General features: G+C 40.4%; 1 protein-coding gene and 1 non-coding gene across 3 annotated transcripts in view; both read right to left on the reverse strand.

Annotated features, from left to right (window-relative positions):
• kmt2d (lysine (K)-specific methyltransferase 2D) overlaps window positions 1–23008 on the reverse strand; it is a 174330-nt gene that overhangs the window by 99351 nt on the left and 51971 nt on the right. For both annotated transcript variants that reach the window (XM_039746644.1, XM_039746645.1), the window contains exons 4-18: window positions 20932–21167; window positions 20229–20338; window positions 19540–19702; window positions 18170–18341; window positions 17951–18065; window positions 17559–17725; window positions 17428–17483; window positions 12137–12208; window positions 11281–12053; window positions 1889–1999; window positions 1676–1786; window positions 1490–1594; window positions 972–1153; window positions 717–881; window positions 511–620 (exon numbers count right to left, since the gene is read on the reverse strand). In XM_039746644.1, the coding sequence (XP_039602578.1) occupies window positions 511–620; window positions 717–881; window positions 972–1153; window positions 1490–1594; window positions 1676–1786; window positions 1889–1999; window positions 11281–12053; window positions 12137–12208; window positions 17428–17483; window positions 17559–17725; window positions 17951–18065; window positions 18170–18341; window positions 19540–19702; window positions 20229–20338; window positions 20932–21167 (2648 nt within the window). The remainder of the gene's footprint in view (window positions 1–510; window positions 621–716; window positions 882–971; window positions 1154–1489; window positions 1595–1675; window positions 1787–1888; window positions 2000–11280; window positions 12054–12136; window positions 12209–17427; window positions 17484–17558; window positions 17726–17950; window positions 18066–18169; window positions 18342–19539; window positions 19703–20228; window positions 20339–20931; window positions 21168–23008) is intronic.
• LOC120526979 lies at window positions 11096–11234 on the reverse strand. The gene has a single exon (XR_005633261.1).

Raw genomic sequence — 23008 nt, forward strand, 5'->3', positions numbered from 1 at the left:
AAGCAAAAAAAATGGGAATATTTTGAAGGAGAGGATTCTTTTCTATACCCACTGTACGTACACTTAATCCCAGATATTTTAATAAAACTCCACTTTGAGGAGTATTCTCAATGGCAAATTTGACTTAAGTCACTTTCCAGGAAAGCATTTCTACTTTTTTTTTTTTTTAAACAATGGCTTTTGGGTACTTTATATCCTTGTCTCAATCTGAGGTTTTAATGTATTCAACCTTAATCACAACACCCCCAACCTCCCCACCACCCCACATTTAACACTTCAATGTCTTTAGAGGATGGCTCAAAGGAAGGAAAAGCATTTCATGTTTTATACACCGTATACCAAGGAGACGGACGTAGTAGTTACATCTGGGTAAAGATGTTTAATTGTGACTGGAGAACAAGGAGTGCCAGCTGGTGATCACAAATCTATCCCTACCCGGCACCACAAACTTTGGTTTGGTTTGTTCCACCTGTTGCATAACGAAAGCAAAAAAAGAAGAGAGACACCTACCAACAGGTCTGGGCACATAGGGTGTGCAGTTAGTGCAGACAAAGCCTTCGTCGGCTGCTTGTTCCACTTCATCTTCAGTATAAAGTCTCTCGCACATGGCATGCATCCACCTAATGATGGGTAAAGACATGAAAGGATATAGATTATCAAAATTAAAATGTGCAGGTATAAATGGCGCTATACAAACAATCATGTGCCCAACTCACCGTTCACAGTGCTGGCACTGGAGTAGCAGATCTTGTTCCACGAAGGCTTCCTTGCATACTGGACAGGCCACCAGACTGGCACAAGGAGCGCAATGTGTGTAGTTGTTCTGCCACTCACAATGAAAGCCTGGGGAGGTCACACCGCACTGCATGCAGCATACACACCTGAACAAGAGAGAGAGAGCACACATCCTGACAATCCAACTCAAATTAGTTTGCCAGCATGCTGGGAAGAGAACTGTCTGCCTCACTTACCACTTACACTTCCAGCCCCCTTTAGGGACCGTGTGGAGTGGAGGATCCAAGCAATAAGTGTGGTAGCTGACATCGCAGTCATCACAAAGCAGGAGACGTGATGGGTCCGAGGCTTTACCACACACCTCACATACAATGCATTCAAGACAGCGCCAGCCTTTGCTCAACATCACTTTAGTGATCTGGGAAGAAGACAGAATATAGTGATGTAAGGGACCTACCCACTTGATATGTGCAGCATGTGCAGTCAAGCAGTAGATGCCAGTGCTACTTAGACATGGACAGCTCAGTTACTAAATGCAGAAAGAAAGTGCTGGGACTCCAGTCTAAACCTTCTCTGTACACTTAGTCTTCCATTTGTAATAAATTAATGAAACAACAGGGTCAGAGGCTGTGTGAGGTGAAATATAACGGGGTGGTAAATCACCTTTAAAATTAAAACACAGCCCCTTGCCAAAAACGGTTAACTGCACACACTTTGATTTATAAAATAACCCAGAACAATTGGCAGGACTCACCTTGCTGTTAACACAGTATGGGTGATAACACTGGGCACACTGTGCACATGCCAGAAGATGTCCTTCCGGCCCACGCCCAAAACTCCCACAGACCACACACATATCCTGGAAGCAAAAAGAGGAGAGTGAAGCCACTTAAGACAGGCACACAGACCACCACCAAATCTTTACTTGCCAGATACATACCTGCAGAAGGACAAACTTATCCGTGTTGGAAAAAAGGACCACCGTGTTCTGCATTGTGTCATCATCCTCATCATCATCATCCTTCCCTGGGGACGAATCTACGTCCATGCACTTTTATATTACACAAAAAAGGGGAAGAGAATTGGTCAGCGGCCCTGGAGATGGGGTTCTAGGATAAGTTATGCAATTTACCCTGTCTGTGACACTTCTTACCAGGAAGGCTTCGATGCAGGATGCCATGGCTTTGAGGCGAGAGCGGCCACGGCCCCTTCCTCCACCTCCGCCTCGAGGACGTCTCTTTCCTGGGAAACTGTTGCTTCGTCCCTGTAAGCATAAGGGAATCTGGGATGAATAAAATGTCCAGAGAAGTTAAACGTTCAAGAGCTTTCTGTCCAACACGATGAGCAGAAGAGGGCGACGTCCACAATGTCTCCAGTGCCAGGATGACTGACCAGGCTTCTTGCGCCATCATACCACCCTAATTATCACCACAACCAGACCTGTAGGAACTAATTTATATCTAATGTGAGCTTCCATTTAATACTGCAAATGAAACAACAGTGTCCAGTGGAACATCAAACCACTTAAGATAGTTTTGTTCCCTCTTCCTAATTTATGCACTTTTATTGTACCATCTTGTTTTAGCAGTCCATTTTCACAGCTGTCTTCAGAGTCACAAGCTTAATAATGATGCCTTTACTGTGGTGGGGTTTTCAGAAAATGTGGCAGTTATTTGAATGATTCGCTGTCAGAGGCCATCATGCACTTGTAATAAACTGCTTTCCCACCCGTCCATGCAAACTTGGAGCTTCAACAACCAGGGACTGAAGATGTAGTTAAGCAGAACTAGTATGCATTTTTTCCTAATTGTATATTAATCTCAACTACAACTGCCATGGTGTGCAAATTGTGAAAAGTGGCAATGACTTCATGACTCCTGCTCTGTCAGAGAATGAGCTTTCACAGTTACAAACTGCTCTAAACAGAAAATGAGTGCTGGAGCCAATCAGGCAGTACATTAACTTGCATACAAAATAAGACAATGAGGTGAGTAACCTGGTTAAGGCCAAAATCGATTACATCTTACCTGAAGAAGGGGCATGAGTTGCCACGAAGGCTTGCAATATTGTAATCTTTTTAGTTAGCCAATAAATGATGTCAGTTTGCTCTACTTCTCATTACATCCATAATGGCAAACACGGTACAACACCTTAGTCGCTAAGCTAGAGTAATCTGTCACTACGCCCGGGCCACTTTCTTGCTCTTTTCACACCAATTGAATTTCATTTACATAATCTACAGCTTCATTCTCATCTTCTGGTAGTGTGTCTAGTGTATCAAATCTCCTCTCTATTTCTTGCTGAAATTCCTCTCGGACCGTTTGCATGCTCAGCTTTACCACAGCTCCTCTTTTTGGCTTGCAACTCTTTCTGCGATTTGCACCTCAATCTAACCAAACACAGTACCAAGTTACGGTCAAAGCCTAGGTCTGCACTAAGAAAGCTACTCATGTTATTAACTATGCAATGACATCTGCCCTCTATCATCTTCTTCTGATTTTCTCCCAGAGATCGCCATACATTATACGGCTTATGTTTGAAACACGTGTTCACAGTAGAGAAGCCGTTAATAACACATAATTGCAGTTGCCATTCACTCCTCTCAGTTTCCTCACCACAAACATAATGGAGCATCACATTACTCCAACCTCACACTTTTGCATTGAAAGACACTGATCACTAGCCATATCTCTTGTTTTGGGGTAAACTCCAAGACATTTAGCAGCTCAGCGTAAAACTCCGACTTTGATCAGTGTAGCTTATTGATGGTGCATACTCTTGCAAAATTATTATGTTGAAGCATTCACATGCAAAGCAGGCCGATATTAGTCTGAGACGATATCAGGTAAGACTCCGTGATGCCATTTTAGAGTGTAGCAGTACAAACCCATACCCATGCTTCTTCACTTTACCCGAGTACAGTAGTTGGTAGCCACTGTTTTGTACTAAACCTTGGCCAGTTCTACGCACCTCTGCCAATCCAATGACTTCCCACTTGAATCGCTCCAACTCATAACATATCCAAGCTTCCATCGTTCCATAAGGTGCATAGTTGGTCTTTGGTAGCATTGCCCATCCTGTCTTCCGGGGCCACCAGGATGGAACGTTATACTTTTGGGCACACACACCTAGTCTTAACACTTTTGAATGACTATGTCTCTTTACACTGGTATAGGGTTTGATAATGAAGATCCTTACACTAATCCCTTCTCCTGCATTATTTATGATCCCCATTAAAAACACTCAGGAATCATCCACCTTTGACAGAGCTTACAGTGCCATACACGGTTAACCATTGTGTGCCAGATATTTGACCACACTACCTGCTGTTTGGCATGCAGTGCTGGCCGTACGGTCTTGTTCCATACAGTAGTGCCACAGGGCAGCCAAACTGGAACAGGGATGTGCCATAATCTTTCCATTTCTTCATGACTGATTTCACTGGATATTCCGTGATTCGTCTCCATCACCCTGACTTGTGCTTTTCATGGAGTTGCCTCCTGCGCTTTTATGTCTTCAGTGTGTAGGTCAGGCCGCCACACTGACTCACCACCTGGAAGTTGAACCTTCAAGATACAATCAACTGAGACCCCAGCTGAGTGATCTCCATTGAGCTAATCAGGTGACTTCTAAAAACCAAAGGGCTGGACCAGTGATGATTGAGGGGGTCAGTGTTAAAGGGTGTGAATAGTTAAGCAATCAATTATATTGAGCTACATTTGCAACTGATTTAGACGTCTTTGCAGAGATCTACATTCACTTTGACACTGAATAAAATTTGAAAACTTTGTGAAGACATTTATAGGCACTGTATTGGAAGGGATTGCAGTGATTTAATAGGACATTTCTATTCTTATTTTATCCATAACTTGACAGCCCCACTACACACTCTTCATAAACAAATTATTGAAATCATTGATCTGAATTGTTTTAGTGGAGAACACTCTGCTCCAGGCGGTTGAGTAAGAATGTGATCCCTAAATGTTTCACCCTGTAGGCTCAACTCAAAGTCACAGTCATCATCGACAGACAGCCACTGGTGAACTGCCAAGACGCATGTATTTGGGGGCTTTCTTTACGCTCTAGCAAGCTTGTGATTAGGATTTCCTTCAGTTAGATATTTTAGTAAATGGACACAATGCAAGTCAAGAAGGGCAGGACCACATGCATGTTTTGAGGGCTTGGCGGGCTCAATATGCTGGAGCTGCGGACAATATTTAAAATGCCTTGTTGTAAAACACAAAAACGGGATAGTGTGCAAAGCAAAACAATCAGAAATAATCTCTTTTTATTCCAAAAGGAGGCTTTATATTTATCATATTTATATTACAGGGACTCCTCGGGTTACAACGTCTTGACATTCGATGTTATGAGTTTACATCGTTCACTCCATTAAATTGACACAGGAGTGTTTCGGCTTACACCGTTAGCGTCATCCTTACAGACTATGTGGGCGAACTAGTTTGGTTGCGTGCGGCGGAAGAATACACAATTACGCTTGTAAAGAGATCAGAAGGAATAAAAAGGTAAGGAATTTTTTTTACGCTCATTTTTTTTCCTGTTACTCCAGTACAGTATATTTATGTCCTTTTCCATTTTCTGTGGCTTAGTTGTGTTTTTATGTTCTAGATTATGATTTTACAAATGAGTTAGAATAGGCAAGTGACTTAGGCTAGGGTGTGTTTCGACTTGCACCAAAATTCGGGTTACATCACTGTTGTAGGAACAGAACTGTGTCATAACCCGAGGATCTCCTGTATAATATTAAATTTATTTAGAATTTATTATATTTATTTAGTCATCTTAGCGTTACATTTTTTGTCAAAAGAAGGTAAAAAGCTTGGCATTTTTTGGTTTGAAAAATGACATTTTTATTAAATCTCATCTTTCTACTAGTTAAACCCCTTCTTAAGAAACATAATCTTGACCCCTCGGCTCTTGAAAATTTTAGACCCATCTCTAACCTGCCTTTTTTAAGTAAAGTTCTAGAGAAGGCATATGTTGTTGTCAACGTTGTAGAGATTCCTGAACAAGGCAAACTGTTGCCAAACTCAGACAGAATATTTACAAGAAATGTTGTCTATAATGAAATTGTACAGAAAAATTTCATGAGGTAAAAAAATAGAAAATTTTACCTAAATATCTTCTTCAGATATTGTGTCTTACAGATTGTTACAAAGTTTTACACTAAGGCAAAATTAATTATACTTACTGCATTGTCATGTACGTTTCTATTTTTATTATTATTTTACTTTAGGCTTCTTGAAAAAATATTTTTGACAAAAAAAAAAAAGAAGAAACAGAATGAGTCAAGGTCCTTGCCATTTAATAGACTGTTCCTACTAATGTTTATGCACTACTGTTCTAGCGCCCGTTATTGTAACGGGCTTAATGTCGAGTATTTAAATATTTACTGTATTGCTTAAATGTTCATTTTAAATACATATTGAATTTGTACTGCATTTTAGTCAATATTTACAGTCATGTTATTATAAATAATACGTATTGTTTTAACAAACTATTGCCTTGCACACGTAGTGACAAATGAAAAGCGAATGTACATTTCGTTATGAACTGCGACTCTGTCTACGTATTCCTGTACGTAAAACATTCTTCTATGATTTACTAGTGTAATGCATAAATGTTTTGTATACATTAAATTATTATAAATTATAATATTGTTCTAACAAACTTTTGTCTAGCACACGTTAGTGCTGGGCGGTATACCAGGTCATACCGAAAACCATTTACTTTTGTTAGGACATGCATTTTTCTTATAACGCAACACCAGTTTAAATTGCCTAAATGACGGTCAGAACATGGCGCAGCTGGAAACTGTTCAAGGGGGGATCTTTTTCACTGCTACACCGCTAATTACATACAATGGAGTACGTGCGTTAGTCGGGGTGTTGCGCGGGGGGTCTTTTTCACTGCTACACCACTAAATAGGCATGCAATGGAGTACATGCAGTAGTGTAGGTATTGTGCGGTGAAAATGGACAGAAAACATTCCGAAACTGAAGCTGTAGCTGATGACAAAGTTGAACATGATGACACAGAAGAACTTTCGCCGAAAAAAAGGAGTCATATCCGCTGCCTGGAGATACTTTGGTTTTTAAAGGTCAGATGTGGACCATTATGTTCAAATGTGTGAATACTGTTTCTATACTACTGGATAATACTGCAAGCCAAGTTGCACTTGTTTTATTTTTTTTCAATACTGTGTAATGTACCTGGGTACTGTGTAATAGTGACGACATGTTGACTTTATTCTCAACATTTCCACTTTAATCACGACGCTTATGACGAGAATAAAGTCGACATGTTGATTTTATTCTCAACATTTCTACTTTATTTTCACCATTTATGTCAAGAATAAAGTCGACATGTTGACTTTATTCTTGTAATTTGTCATTAAAGTAGAACATCGTAAACTAAACTTCCATCGTAAAATGAATATTTAATTTACTAGATTTTCTCAAACCCCGTCATATGTAGCACATTAAATGCTTTGTGTTAAGTGATCCCCGAGCCATGTTAAATCGGTACGTGCTTCTTAAACCGACTTCCTCTTATATATTTGTATCAAGTATATATCTTAGCATTCTAAATTTTCAGAGAGCAGGAATATCATGAAGTGAATGGATTCTGTGCAGCGAGCGCTGCCAGCGCCTCCTCTTAGTGTGGAGGAAGTTAATTTAAGAAGCATAGTGATTAACGCTTAACACAAAGCATTTAATGTGCTACATTAACTTATGACGGGGTTTGAGGAAATCTAGTAAATTAAACATTGATTTTAGGATGAAGTTTAGTTTACAACATTCTACTTTAATTATAAAAATAAACTATGAGAATAAAGTGGAAATGTCGACTTTAATCTCGACATATAGTTTGTTTTTTTCTTCCCGTTTCCATATTTTTTTTTTTCTTCACCGTGGTCCTACTACGATTCCGTAGGGCTATACCACAAATAGCATTATAAATGCAAGTTGCAGTTTTATTATTTATGTATATACAGTAGCTTGGCTTGAAGCAAGGTCCATATTAATGCAATTTGCCTAAATGATGGTTCAGTTGGTAAAGAAGTCATCACCAAGTTGCACTTGTTTTATTTTATTTTTATTTGGTGAATACTGTGTAATGCAACTGGGCTTGAAGTCTTGAAGTAATAGTATTATTACTGGAAGTTACACTATTATTTATTGTTATTATTTATTAGTCTAAATATTATGCAGTTTAATGATGGCAAAGTTGTTTAAAAAGTCACTTTAACGTGTCAGTGGACAGAGATTGTTAACATTAACAGAAAGTGTAGTTGGTTTACAAAAAATATTTACTATTTACTCCTTTTCTAAGACGTGTTCAGTGCAGTCTAAAGTCTAAATGCCTCTTTGGATGTTTGAAAATATGTTGTCAAAATTACAGTTTAAGTTGTTTGCAAAATGTGTTCAATAAAAAGGTTCTATATTTTGACTGCATCTGTTATGCAATGTGATTCCTTCTCTTCATTAGTGCCACCCCCTTGAAAACTACACTTTTATAGGGCCATGCAAACCTGGATTAATACGTGTGTGCACATGAAAATGTTTTTTTTATGCAATGTAAAATGCTCGTGACAGTGGAATAGATTAGTCTTAGCCAGTCTACTGCAGTAATTGCAGTGGAAAATGTGGTTAACATCCACTCATGCATGGGGAAAAAAATACCGTTGAATACCGTGAAACCGGGATAATTTACAAAAATACCGTGCTACAGAATTTTGGTCATACCGCCCAGCACTAACACATGAAGTTACTGCTGAAAATTGTATGCTTTGTTATGAATTGGCATTGGCTGCAAAGTACACTACAAGTAGGATGTATTTATTGAATTTTTACTCCATTTTTATTTACTGTATATACAGTACCAGTATATATACACGTTACAATTACAGTAATACATTGTTTTTATTAATAGTTTAGCATAGAAAAATGCTTATTTCAACTTAAAATGTTGTCAACAACCCATAAAAAACGATCACTATAAAACCGCTGATTTCCACAATAGAAAATTAGGTATGTTCCACAGAAAAATCTGCGATATAGCAGGGGCACAATAGCTGAACCGCGATATATAGCGGGGGATCACTGTACTTCAATTTCATGGCTTGTTTGTGCTTTAACTCGGTCATGTCATTCTCATATCCTAGATTTTTTTTTCATTTGAAAGAATATCATCCAAATTCTAAAACAGATGAGTCATTTTCAGTCCTTCACTTTTTTCTCTTCACGTTCCTTCTAAGTATTTAATTAAACCAAATAGTGCACGATAAATACACTCCGGTGTAAATGGAAACAAGCTAAAAAGAGAACTGCTAATTTCTTTTCTCATTTGCATCTTTATTGCTAATAAGGGGAAACTGAGAAACAACAAACAATAAGGGTTCAATCATCTTAACGAGCAAGACAACTAAAACAAAGTAGAACTGTTACTTATTAAGCAATTGGACTGGAACAAAAAAATGCAGCCACTGTGGCGACTCTGCCCATCCCTGAACTAGGAGAGTGGAATTTGACGCAAGGAACAGTCCCGTCTTCCTTTTCTGTTAACTCCGCACACCTCCAACTATAAAAAAATAACAGCAGGTCATATCATTTGTAGAAATTCTCAGGTGATCCCGCACTAATGGGGTGTATTGATGAAGGGGATGAGACAAAGGAGTCAGGAGGAGAACTTTGTTTCTTGGTGCAGAAGGAATTGTCTGCATCATAACCATCAGCAAAATGAAGGAACTGGTTATTCAGTTTAACCACACCAGAAAGCCTGCAGTCAATATTCAGGGAGTAGACAAAGAGATGGTCCACTCCTGCATGTGGTTTGAGGTCCCATATCAAGGACAAGTTGGACTGATCTCGAAACACAAAATGAGGCTATGGTGTGTGTTTGTGTGTGTATATATATATATATTATATATATATATATATATATATATATATATATATATATATATATATATATATATATATATATATATATATATATATATATATATATATAGTGCAGAGCAGGCTCTTTTTTCTTACAGGACATCAATGTGGGAAATGACATCCTTCATATCTTCTGTATCTCTGTGATGACCAGTGCGATTTCTCTATGCTGTGGAGTGCTGGATTATAACATCACTTCAAGAGAGGACCACCGAATCAACGGGCTAATAAAAAGGGCAGCCTCAGTTAGGGGACGCACACTGGACCGCCCTGGAGGTAGTAGCAAAGGAGAGAATTAAGACAAAACCGAATGCCGTTATGAATAATGCTGCACATCCTCTCAGGCAACAGTACCAACCACTCACTGGTGTTGTGAAACCGGGGAGTCCCGAAAGCACGGTTACCAAAACACGTTCAAGGGCTGCCCACTGGGGTCGGGGGTGGAGAAACACCATCAAAAACCCAGACTAGAAACCCAAAAGGGTCCCATGACACGCTAACACTGAGGACTTTCAGTCAACAAATTATTCAGCAAATGTGTGTCAAGAAACGCCAGTGGAGTCTTTTATAAGAAGAGTAACACGCCTGCATCATGCCTCACTGTGACAGCTAAGTCAGACATATTCTTTCTTTATAATTTTGTTTTTTCTTTTTAGTTATTCTGATCTGTGTTAAGACCATAGTCTGCTTATATATTTATTTATTTATTTATTTGCTTATTGATTTATTTAAAGAGCTTCTGTAAATAGCCAAATTTCCCCAGGGACAAAACATTTTATCTATTATTTTCCCATGTAAAACGAAAATATCTAACGATTTCATTAACCTGATTATTCCAATAAGCCAAGTTTCAAATCAAAAACATCTTTAAATCCAGTCTGCTTAAATATGCAAAATATAAACAAACAAATTTACATTTTGTGGCTGTGCTCCAGAACGCCTCATTTTACTGACAGCACAGATCCTGTTTTGAGGCAGTGCAGTAGCTATTGGGCACCATCTAGCAGTAAGATTGGAACAAGCAGTTACTGTATATTAAATTTTAGGTGTGCACACTGCCTACATTTATAAAGCAGTAGTACTGTCAATTGTACATAAAACAGTAAAATTCTTTTTTGCATGTCAGACTAACACTCAACTCATGACCGCTCTCCGGCAACATGATCTACGGAAATATTAAAATGCAAATGCCAGAGAAAAGACATCAGTATACCCATTTGCAAAAAAATGTTTATCACTCCATCTAGCTGTCATAATCGGAGACTTATAGCTCTATACATGAATATCTACGGCAGAACCCATAAAACCCCATGGTGGCTTCACACTAAAAAACTGATATCAAATGCATATGAAGAACTGATAAAATAGCTGACAGAACATGAAGATACAATGGACATGTAAGAAGGGGAACGACCCGGCCTCCATGCTCAAAGAAGCCGGACAGAAACCTTCTGCATTAATTTAGGGCAAAAATGGCAGCAGACAGCACTGCCTGCTAAGGCTACCTGCTTAAAATGCATTTATTTGCCCAAAAACACACCAGACAGACACACCCCAACGCTACGGCAATCGCTCCTACCTGTTTCACTCGTGATCGTCCAGGGGAGTTCCTTCTCTTGGCTTTCTCGGCATCAAGCTTTGCAGAAGCGGAATCGAAGGGCATTGAGTCGTCCGTCTCTGTTAAGATAGAGTCTGAACATAATCGCCCATTCCCACCCTCTCCAGTGGACACCAGGCCCAGCTCCATGGAAAGGGAATGTGAGTCCGGCTCACCGGGAGAGATGTTTGGTTCCGACTCAAGGAAGCCACTGCTGCTAGCATCCCCATGGCTCAGATTAGACATTTCATCTACAAACTCAGGCTTCATGAGCAGACTTCCTCGCCTGCCCGCAGGGGAGCCTGGCTGCTCCAGTTTTAGCTTATTCTCTGCTGCAAAGTCCTCGGTTTGAGACATCTTTTCACAGCTCTCTTCCTCTTCCTCCAGAGAGTCTGAGAAGAGAGCTCTTGGTTCCGAACATGGAAGTGTCTCAGGGGTTACATGCTCCTCTAGGCCATCTGCCCCCGGCTCCTGAGTCCTAATGGCAACAGTGCTTTCATCACAAGAGATATCTGCTTTGCTCTGGCTAGAGTCCATTTCTTCTTCTCCCTTGTGGTTTGGAATTGTCTGGGATTCCTCGGCATCAGGATCTCCTAACTGAACTGAAGTCTCAGGCTCAAGGGTGCCAGACAACTTGGTTTCTAGCTTATCTGCAGTAGAACCGGCATCAGTGCTTTGCAAACTGGCTGCCTCAGTGCCACTCTCAGCCACTTGGTCTCCGGTTTGGAGGTCTTCCTTCAGTTTATGAACATCCCCTGCAGACAAGAGAAGATAACAGTAGTCAACTACACAATACACTTGGGGAACAAGCCACTGACCACTAAAGAGTGTGAAATACCTGAGGATGGAGGGCTGTGTGGCTTCTCCGACTCGGCCATGGGCACTTCTCCTGCAACCGTGCAGTCTTTCCCTGAAGCACATAAAGATCAATAAGGCAGGTAGGAGAGGAACACTGGCATGTGAGAGCAGTCTCATGTCCTGTTAGACTCGTTTCACTTGTATATAGCACCCTTGCAAGCACTTGGCTCAGTCCAGTTCAAACAAGACACACAAATTCATAGAATTATGAGGTAATGAATTATTGTTACTGAAAATGGTTCGATTCCAAGCATTTTGGGGTCAAGGTGTACAACTAATAATTTTATCATGAATAACTTTAAATTATGTTGTAATTCGTGTAGGACTGAAAAGAAAGAAAAAATATAAAATTTCTTCAGCAGACCCAATTAACTTATTTGGGAAATGGTGAGGCAGAAACAAATTGCTATTTTTTTTTTTTTTTTAAGAAACTGCAGAATGGTTTATGGATTAACTTTGCTCAATTTTAGGCCCTTAAGTCCATGTCACATTTTTTCAGTTGTTGCCTTCATTTATATAATACAGGCAAAATTCCGTTATGACAAATATCTTTACAACGAAATTTTCATTACAACAAAGTATTTTTATGGTCCCGACAGCTTCCCCATATGACACAAGTCTATAGAAACCTCGTCACTACGAAGTACATTCAGTAGATACTTTCATTACAACGAAGTGCCCAAAAAGACCTTGACATGCCTGAATGAATCATCCACAGAGCAGTTAGTTCTGTGGCGCTACAGTTGTACTGCGATCCCAAACAGAAACACAAATTTTTTTTCTCTTTTTGAACTTTCCTCGTACTGTTTTATTTTTTTTTTTTGCCTTTTTTGTTTCCTGCGGTTTTCAGTGATACCTTTTACTTATTGCTTGTCAACATTTGAAAAACATCCATTGGAATTTTAACTCATTGTCACCCTGCTATAGAAACGGCAGACACGGAAACACACACATTTTTTGCAGCTCTCGATTGCTGCAAAAAGAAAAAAAAACGTTGCCAGTGAATTCGGAATTTCTCCATTGACACTGTCCACTTTCTTGAAAGACCGAGCAAAAAAAAGAAAAAAAATCTCTCGGGTTGCAAACGTATGTGAACTGCTGCATTTGAAGACGTCGAAAAAGCCGCTTTTATGTGGTTCAGTGACGCTCGTTCAAGAAACATTCCTATTAATGCAGCACTCATTCAAGAAAATGTGAGGTCTGTAAACTCTCTTGGGACACCCCCAATTAGACAGCTAGCCGAAGAGCATCCCGAAATGCGATCGTCACGTCTGTACGGGGCAATAGCAGGCTCACAGATATGCTACGTCCCTCTGCCAAAGTAAACAGAAAAGATCTCGATGGGTGATTTAAGGTTAGGAGCACGACAATTGTAAATGCAGATACTGTAACAGGATTAGATGATCACTGACCTGGCCACAATCCTGCCTGACTACTATGTCTGTGTATAGCAGAGTGGCAGATCACGCTACTATAAATAAGTGTGCCGTTCCCTTTTCAAGCTGAATAAAGCTGGTTTTGTTAAATTACTGACACTCAGCCTCGTGTTTTGGGGTTCAAGACAGGGACTTATAGCGCGACCCTGATCTTTTATAATTTGCTTCTGTGGAGCTTCACTGCAGCAATGCGAGCCTCCTATTGCCCTGCCCCAGCAAAGGACAAACAATCTTCCACAGACACTGCAATTAAGCTTCAGCGTGTCGTTCCCGTTGGGTGGGGAGTGTAGAGTCTCAAAAGAGTTCAGAAACCTCACAATAAGAAGAAGAAATAATGATTCGGCTCCTGACTGAGAACTGTGCTGCCCACAACATGATTCCACATTCAGATAATGCTCGCTTTGAATACCTCCCACCCAATTGCACGGCAGCACTTCAGCCACTGGATTTGGGCATCATTCGCACCCTGAAAGTGTATTATCGCAAGGAAATGCTGAGAAAAATTCTTGTCAGCATAACTTGTAGGCAGGAGGAACTTAAAAGTAACGTGAAAGAACCTATTGAAATGATTGCAAATGCTTGGATACAAATTAAAGAAAGCACCATAGTAACAAATACAGAATCTCACTACAACAAAATATTCATTACAACTAAATACGTTTTAGGTCCCTGGGAGTTCATTATAATGGAATTTTACCTGTATTAGGGAGTTGGAGGTAGTTAATAGTAAACTCCCATGATCATCAGTCACGTAATGCGACATACCTTGCAACTCAGACCAACTAGTTACCCATACAAGTCGGAGGGGCAGCTCTGTGCACATGAGAGCTGACAACCGATGAATGTTCATCTAGAAGTACAATGCATATAGTGTAGTGACAAATAATAAGGAACGCGAGTATTTTAGATAAGATCATCGGTCTGATGTCTCATATTTTACGTACCACCACACAATGAAGAAAAAAAAAAAGGGGCAGAGATGGCGGCTGAGCTCTCTACACCTTTTAACTCTTCATAGAGCACCAGTTCTGTCTGGCAGTATGCTACTATCTGTCAGAAAAAAGGGACAACAACAACTGTGCTGGAAAGTGATTATGCAGTCGCTAAATTGACATGACTGACAATCACTGGGCATGTCAAACAGCACTGAGATCAGCAATTGCAGTTGGAAAGTCTGACATACTGCATTGACAAGGTGGGCATTACCCATGTTGCTAGGCTTTAGCTGTTAAGACAGCTGATTTAATAGGGATGCCGACATCCAGCTATACCAAACCCACCGCTTCCATCTCAAACGAAGTGGCTGAAATGAAGTTTGTACCAATCTCAGTCTGTACTTCATCCGGTAACAAAGGTAGTCAACTCTGATTTATAAACGTGTCAAATGGACAAAGGTCCAAACAAAGTTCTATAATTCAGTAAATGACAACTGTGATGGATAAAACAGCGCGCCTAGGAGAATGAACTCATTTTGTGACGGGAAGCGACTTTGATTCAATCACAAGAGGTTACACATTCCTTCAAAAATGAGCATATCTTCACATGGGGAACTCGCTTTGAGCATTCCCCAAAAAAATGAATACTTGCACACTCTGAAATCTAAAAGCAGATGAGCTGCTGCCTTCCCTGAGGAGCTGACAATCTCTTCTCTGTGTGGACCTGAAAGCCGAGATTCACTTTGCCAAGCCAAGCCCTGCAACAGCAGTGATTGAGCTTACTCTGAGAAGTAGCCATTACTTCAAGATGGGAACCTCAGCACCTACACTCTTGTGCCAGAAATAGCAATGCTTTTCCCTATGAAGTTGCAAAAAACCTACCTGAGATAAACCACAGCATGCTGCAGACAAAGGACCGTGTCATAAAGAGAGTGCACTCCAAAAGGAGAATCGTACATTTGGACCCAGAGCAACAACTCCACACAACATCAGACACCATCATTAAAAGGACTGATATCGTAAAACTATATATTTACTAAGATAAATTAAAACTCTAAATACCAAGTAAACAGCCAGCCTTTTCTATGTATAAATGATCTCATCTGTTTAACATCCTGTCCCACAGATGGCATTTCACCATTTCTTATCAATTAGCTTGATACAAGTCTAATGGTCAGAGTATCTCTGACAACAGGGAAAAGGGAAGGAAAATAAAGTAGGAGCCTAACAGGATTTATCTAATTAGCTGTAGTACTAGGGTGTTGTACCGTGTTAGCCATTATGAATGTAGAGAAAAGCCAAGCAAAATGACACCTTTTATTGGCTAACTAAAAAGATTACAATATGCAAGCTTTCAAGGCAACTTGTGCCCCCTTCTTCAGGCAAGATGTTCTTGCCCAAAGGAGCCCGAGTTGCCTCGAAAGCTTGCATATTGTAATCTTTTTAGTAAGCCAATAAAAGGTGTCATTTTGCTTGGCTTTTCTCCAATTAGCTGCATAGCAGAAGGCAAAACTGATAATAAGCCAAGTTAAAATCTCTGACTTTTTCTTACGATACCCTAAAGACTAGAAGACATGTAACCTGAAATCAGCTTAAAGTAGCAGAGAGCTTCTGCAATTAAGAGAAACCTTTAATTAATTTGGTTTAAATTGTTTTTGTTCATACTGTATATCAGGCATTTATTATACATCACACGTACATGTATTACAAGGAAAGTTTTTTGTGCACATACTAGGGGGCTTTGTCTCCTGCTCGCTCGCCGCCCCTTTCCCCCACCTCCAGGGCACACTAAGTACCAGCCACTTCGAGTCTCTGCCTCTTGTGTTGTCAAGAGGGGGTTGAACGCATGCTAAGGAGATGTGGTCACTCCTCTGAAACCCCCTCTTAAAACGGTGATACAATGGGAAACAAATGCATTTTTTTTTACCTCCTCTATGCTCGATCAGCGTGATCTGCATGTCTTGCAGGGCTTCGAACATTTAAAAGCCTGTACAGCAGCTGTCCTCCTTGTCCCACGGGACATTAAAGTGTCTCAGAGAAAATGATGTCTCGACCCAAGATTTTTTTTTTTTTTTTTTTTATATATGTAATTTTATGGTCCCAGAACAAAAAGATAATAAAACTTAATACTGTAAATAAAACAACTCGCATTCATGACCAAACTGGAATTGGAAGGGGTAATTCTTTAACATGCAGCTTATACACAGCTGTGTTATGTTTTATGTCTAATGACATAAAAATCTGTCATTGTTACTGGCCCTAAATATCCTAATTTCAACATCCCTAAGCAAAACCACTGAATGCCCAACCTGGACTGAATTCAGAGTTGGCCTATTATGTGGTAATGAGTTTAATATTAATTGTTATATGCAGAAAGTCAACATATTAGATAGTTAAAGTGGGGTGTGCCGATAATTGAAAGAGCACTTTACAAGGAGGAGTCAGAGAAACCAGATAAAGGACTTGAAAAACAATCCCCTCATGAATTATTCAATATATCACAGATTAGATTATCACTTTATAATTGATCATCATCAAAATTAAATACGTTAAAGTGTTCAACTACCATTGGGATAAGCAAGCCTCAGAAATATCTTAACAAAAAGATGCCAGAGGATAGTTTTACAACCTTTGTATTTATCACGTGTGCCTTACAATAGGCCTGAGTGTGGCCTACACTGTGAGAAATATGAAAGATACTTTTCTAAGGCCAAAGCAGAGTCTACATGTGCCAGCAGACGCCTTTCTCTCTTTTCTTCCATGGGTACCTGCTAGCTCTGTTGACGATGGGCATTGCCATAATTGGAACCAGGGAGTCACAGTGAACTTATTTCAAACATTCACTGGGAGTCCTTTGTATGTAAACGTGCTAATGCTTCAGATTCAAGAGACATACTTACCAAGTTCCACTGGATTTTCCTTTTCCTGGATTCCCTCTTCTTTCCCAGGCGATGAACTGGAATTACAGATATGTAACATAAGTCACCCTGCAGAATAGCATGCCAAATGTAGTGCAGTTAATAATGCTTACCCCTGGCAGGCCTCACAGCGTTCGTTGGAGGACTGCTTGCCACAGCTTGCACATAAAGAGCTAGGCTGTTGGTGGCAGCTCTCACAAAGGGAGTAGTTTTCGTACCAGACGACTCCACAATGTGGAGATGACCCTCGACTTCCACACTTGCTGCAAACACGACAATTCTGAAGACAGAAGACAAAACGATGAGTCACTTAAACTCATGCCAAGAAACTGCTACACATAAATGAGGAGAAAGCCCAAAGATCTCAGGGTTACACTCATACCGAATTTTGTCCATAAATGGGAGAATATGTGGACAACATTACTCAGGGTATAAGAGTGCATAACTATGGGGTTGTATAACTGAAACATGTGCTCTACAATAGCCAGCTGAAAAACACACTAACCTTGCATTTCCAGGTATCTTTTGGTAAGGAATCCATTACCGGCTGCAGACAAAACGTGTGGTAACCTTTGTCACAAGCATCACACACGAGCATCATGGAGTCCTCACCTGGTTGTCTGTGAAAAATGTTCATTAAAATCAGAGAAGAGCACACACAGAATGCAATGTCCATTACGGCATTTCCTGTGACACACTCGATGCTCTTATCTTAGTAACTCACCGACACGTCTGACACACTTTGCATTCTGGGCACTGCCACCCTGAACGCTTAAGTGGTGTTGCGCTGATCTCCAGGCAGGCCCCGTGATAGTGATGTCCGCAACTTGTACAGAACAGAAGATCCAAGAGATCTCCAGGTGAGTCACACACAGCACAGCGTGCTTCCTCTTTGGCTATAGGAGAAGAGCAGAAAACAGCAAAACTCAGAGGGAAGCGATGAAGGACAAGTCCAGAGTGTTCAGCACAGCTAAGTCACACATCTAAACTACTCCCTGGTTAGTAATCCCTCTTTGGATCACGTACTTATGAAAGCTTTCCATTATCGAAAGAAAAAAAAAACCACACACACACACAATGGAATTCCACACAATGCTTCCAGCACTAAAGAGCTGACAGTGCTTCATTTTCAGACTGTGTAACTAAGCCTTATTTATCAAGTAGATTATTTGAAAGTCTGAATGATAAAAAACAAAGCTGACCCCCTGTGTGGCAAGGGAGGAGCCCCTGAGCATGTTCTCAGCTACTGTCCTATTGCACCTGGGGAAAGATGCTACAGATGTCAGCACAACCAGGTGCTAAAGGAAATAGCAAGTACCATCTCCACACACAGGCACCACCACCTCATGCAATCATCAGGGCTGGAGAGAAGCCAAGACCACAGTCAAAAGCAACATCCGTGCTCACTGGGAAAGCAACACCCTGGCAATTAAGAGCCGACCTTGGCACGCAACCCAATTTATGGGCGAGTGCCACTAGTATCATGCTCAGGCCAGACATGGTCCTACTGAGAGAAGCAACAAAGCAGGTGGTTTTGTTAGAGCTCACAGTACCCTGTGAAGAACAGATGGAGGTCTTTTGAGAGGAAGAGAGCAAAGTACCAGAAATTGATAAATGAATGCCACAGGTAGGTGGTGCATGCACAGAGACTGGGAAGCTGAGGTGTGAGGCATCCCAGGCACACACAAAAAAGAGAGACCAGAGTTTAAATTAAAGAGACAGCAGCAAAGGCCTCTATGTGGCAATGGTTTAGGAGGACAACTGCTACTTTAAACAAGCTGATCTACTCGAGCAGGGTCACCTGGGTGAGGGTGTCTGATGTCAAAAGACCCAGAACACCTTATAAATTCAGGTACATCACTGATGAGGAGGTGAAGTGCATCAGCACATGCATTTTGTGAACTGAACAGGGGCCTTCTCTCAATCAGTTAAAAGTTTTTATTTTTTCCAAACTAAGTGATAATTGTGTGTTGACACTTCAGCGTCTCAACTGGAAGCTTTCAACAATGAGGGAAAATGTGCAACTGTGTAGGAGTTGAATTTACATATATAAGAAAAATAAAGCGCTAAAACTGACAGCCAGGCTTCCATTACCCATATCCACTGCCTTATCCAGGTGGCTGGGACACAGCAGTGTTAACAGCTTCATGGACTGGAAAGACCCACTTGCTGCTGAACAGGGAAAATGATAGAAATGCTGACACCCCTCAGAACGGCACCGGATGGTGGCACCAAGCCGTTTACAGTATTCACATCGCTGCAACAAGAAGACAAGGACGCTTGGTTAATAGTGCAATGGAAAGAACAGCATATTTGGACTTAATTGATACCAACTTGAACACCAACTCCTTATTATCTGGGAGCAGTAAAAGCAAAATAACAAACACTTTTGCAACAATGATTCTGCTTTCACCTGCTTGCAGTTTGTTGCACTGGCCATGTAAGAATTTATATTCAGACACTTCATCGCACTATTAGTTTCATTAGTTCATTTTACAGGCCATAAGGCATGGCAGTACGGGAAGTCTATACTTTTACTCCATATTTATTAAGCTCTCTCATTTTTAATGTAATGCTAATCAGTTGGCAACACAGACATAAATTGGACCTTCAAATAAAGTTTACTTGATTTATAGTTCTTGATAGAAAATTTCATTAAATCACTATATGCAATAAAGCTATCAATGTGTTTATCAGTGTCTTTCACAATTTTAGACCAGTCCACATTAAAGGTGGCAATGCTCAACCAGGGTTTATGAAGGCAGGTCACTGGTGTCTCTCACCTGTTGGATCCCTGAGATGACCGCCTTATCCACTCCTATAAGACCCTGGTTGCCATCAAGTTGAACACCATATGACCAGGCTGCACACCAGTGATGTGCCCAGCAATGTCCTGAGGAAAAGGAAAAATGAATAAAGTCAACTGAAATGTTGGCTTTAGTTCAAAATGTGGAACAAAGGGATACCAGCTCTCATCCAGATGTGTAACTCTGGAGCTACAGTAGATAAATTGAAAAAGGGCAGAACAGGATTTACACAACATACACAAATAGACATCAAACTTGCACAAGCTTTATCCGTTAACCTTTTCAGTTGAATGAGAGGATTTATATCCAATTCGGGCCCAGAATTCTAAAGAACACAGCAGCCTATACACTGTTTACCCACAGAAACTGTTCCACATATCAAGCAGGTAACCAGATATGATGATATTTATTAATCCAGAGGTTCATCTCCCAGTAACAAACTATTCATTGTTTAAACTGGTTACTGCTGGTTTTATCCATGAACAAAGAGGTCATTAGATACTGGAGAATACACAAGGGTGATTTCCTTGTGTTCTCCTGAATATGTCAGGAATGAATGGCAGCTCCTATAGGACTATCCTCCTATTATCACAGGCCCAAACATGCAAGGTTAATTTTATTTAACACAAGCATCTCTGTGTAAAGACATCCGCAGTGTTAAACCCCAAATACCACCTACCTGACTTTTCAAACACTGAAGCCACCGGGGCAGCTTCTGCAAAGCCAATTTGGGACAGATCATCCGTGGGGCTGTTAGCAGAATCCTTCTTGCCTTGATGTTGTTCAGAGGCTGCCTGGTCACTTTCATCCAGTAAAGAGAAATTCTTATCGGATGGATCAAACCTCCGTAGCTCCCTCTGTCCATGTAAGCTCCAGCTGCCACAGTTGCACAATGCACAACACTGTGATTTAGCCCTGAAACATAAGTGAATGTAAGAGTTAAAACGCAGAATTATTAGGTCACAGTCCAAACCGGACAGGTTTACCATTAAAAAAAAAAACTGAACATTTTGAAAAGAACAGGTATTTCAAAATGGATTGCTTGCCTGTTGCTACCCAAACCATGCTGAGTTCTGAAGATATGAAAGTTGCTCATTTCATCTAAGCTACTGAGCAAAACATCTACCGATCCTTGCAGGAAGAAATATTTCCTAACACATGAGTAAAATGTACAGTTGTGGTGGAAAGCTTCTATGTACTCATATTAACGGACATGTATGCCAGGGAAGTATTAGGCTTTCAATGATTTCTTCAGCTGTTCTTCTATGGAGCTTTAATCCATCATGGGTTTACTGAAACCATCAGAGTCACAATGATTCACATATAAAACGTTGGGTTTAAGTTGGATGGTTGGATAGTTGACCACGCCACTTGGCAGAATTCAACCAAATTAGTTGGTTTCCTGGTTCAGACCTACCATTTAAGCACAGTCTACATATTTTCAGTAGGGTTGAGGTCAGGACTTTGCGAAGGTCATTCCAAATCCTTAACATTAGCCTGATTTAGCTATTCCAGAACCTTCTCATATTTTTGTCATAATCTTGTTGGAATACCAAAATGTGTTTAAGGTTGAAGTTATGCTGAAGAATTGCTTGACTGTGGACTCTGGTGTTTTGCCAGCTTCCAGTTCATAGTATACCCGTTTCATGGTGGTTCTTGGATTGCATCTGAGCATCCAGATCAATTTTCACTCAGCTGATGGTGACAGTTTGGAGATATGGTCGCTTTGCCAAGGTCTGGAAGAAGACCCATACAACTTGTACTTAACAAAGAACTGTTTAACTTGGAGAAGGGAATTGTTTAGAAATGCATCCAACAGACACTCCTAACTTATGTAAATCTAGAGTCCTCTTTCTCATGTCTGCACTGAGTTCCTTGGACTTTACCATTGTAATGTGTGTTGGTCAATGGCCCGTCCTTCAGACGAGATGTAAAACCAAGGCCCTGACTCTCTGTGGTCAGAAAAAGTCCCCGAGAATGCTTTGTAAAGAATGGGGTGTTTCCATGTATTCTGGCTAACAAGGCCTGGTCTTTCTGGCATCCTAATCATCCCTAGTCTCTAACGGACTCTTTCCCACTTCTTCCCTACTATAGCTAATGTATGATGAAGGTACAGGCAGAAAAAGGCTCCCTACTCTTCTAAAGGACATTCTAGAATAATACTTGCCTAACTCAGTCATTTTATAATTTTAAAAAGCTCCATCATATCTCTTAGTCTAATCTAACTTTCTTTAAATTTTCATCAATGTCTTCGATCCTATAGTCTCAGAATTTACCAAGTCAGTCTTTTAAGGAATTTCCCCAAACAGGTTTATGTTCTTCTAAAAATAATGAGACCAAAACTGCATAGCATTCCTAATGTGGCTTCTCAAGTACATAAGCGGACATTGCGAGAAATGTGTACTGACAAGGTCTAGAGAGCATAGCCGCTATTACAAAAAACAAAAAATATATACCTGTATAACAAGCACAACATTTGGGTGTAAGATTATAATACCAGGGCACAGCACAAAATCCTTAAAAAAATATTAAAAAAAAAAATGGGGCCACAGAGAACAGCAGGCCAGCACTAAATAAAGCGGTTGGTGTGATTTATCAAGCAGAAGGAAAAACTCAAAATATTTCCACTCTCTTCCTGCAGCCCATCCATTGTTGTGTTGCCTCCTCTGATGCTCACCGGCCCACAATGCCTTTCCATCTAGAACCTCACAAGGAAATGCCATCTACTCCTTCTGCTGAGCAAACAGAGCAGGGCC

Source organism: Polypterus senegalus, chromosome 3 (assembly GCF_016835505.1).
Source record: "Polypterus senegalus isolate Bchr_013 chromosome 3, ASM1683550v1, whole genome shotgun sequence".
NCBI classification, from domain to species: Eukaryota; Metazoa; Chordata; class Cladistia; order Polypteriformes; family Polypteridae; genus Polypterus; species Polypterus senegalus.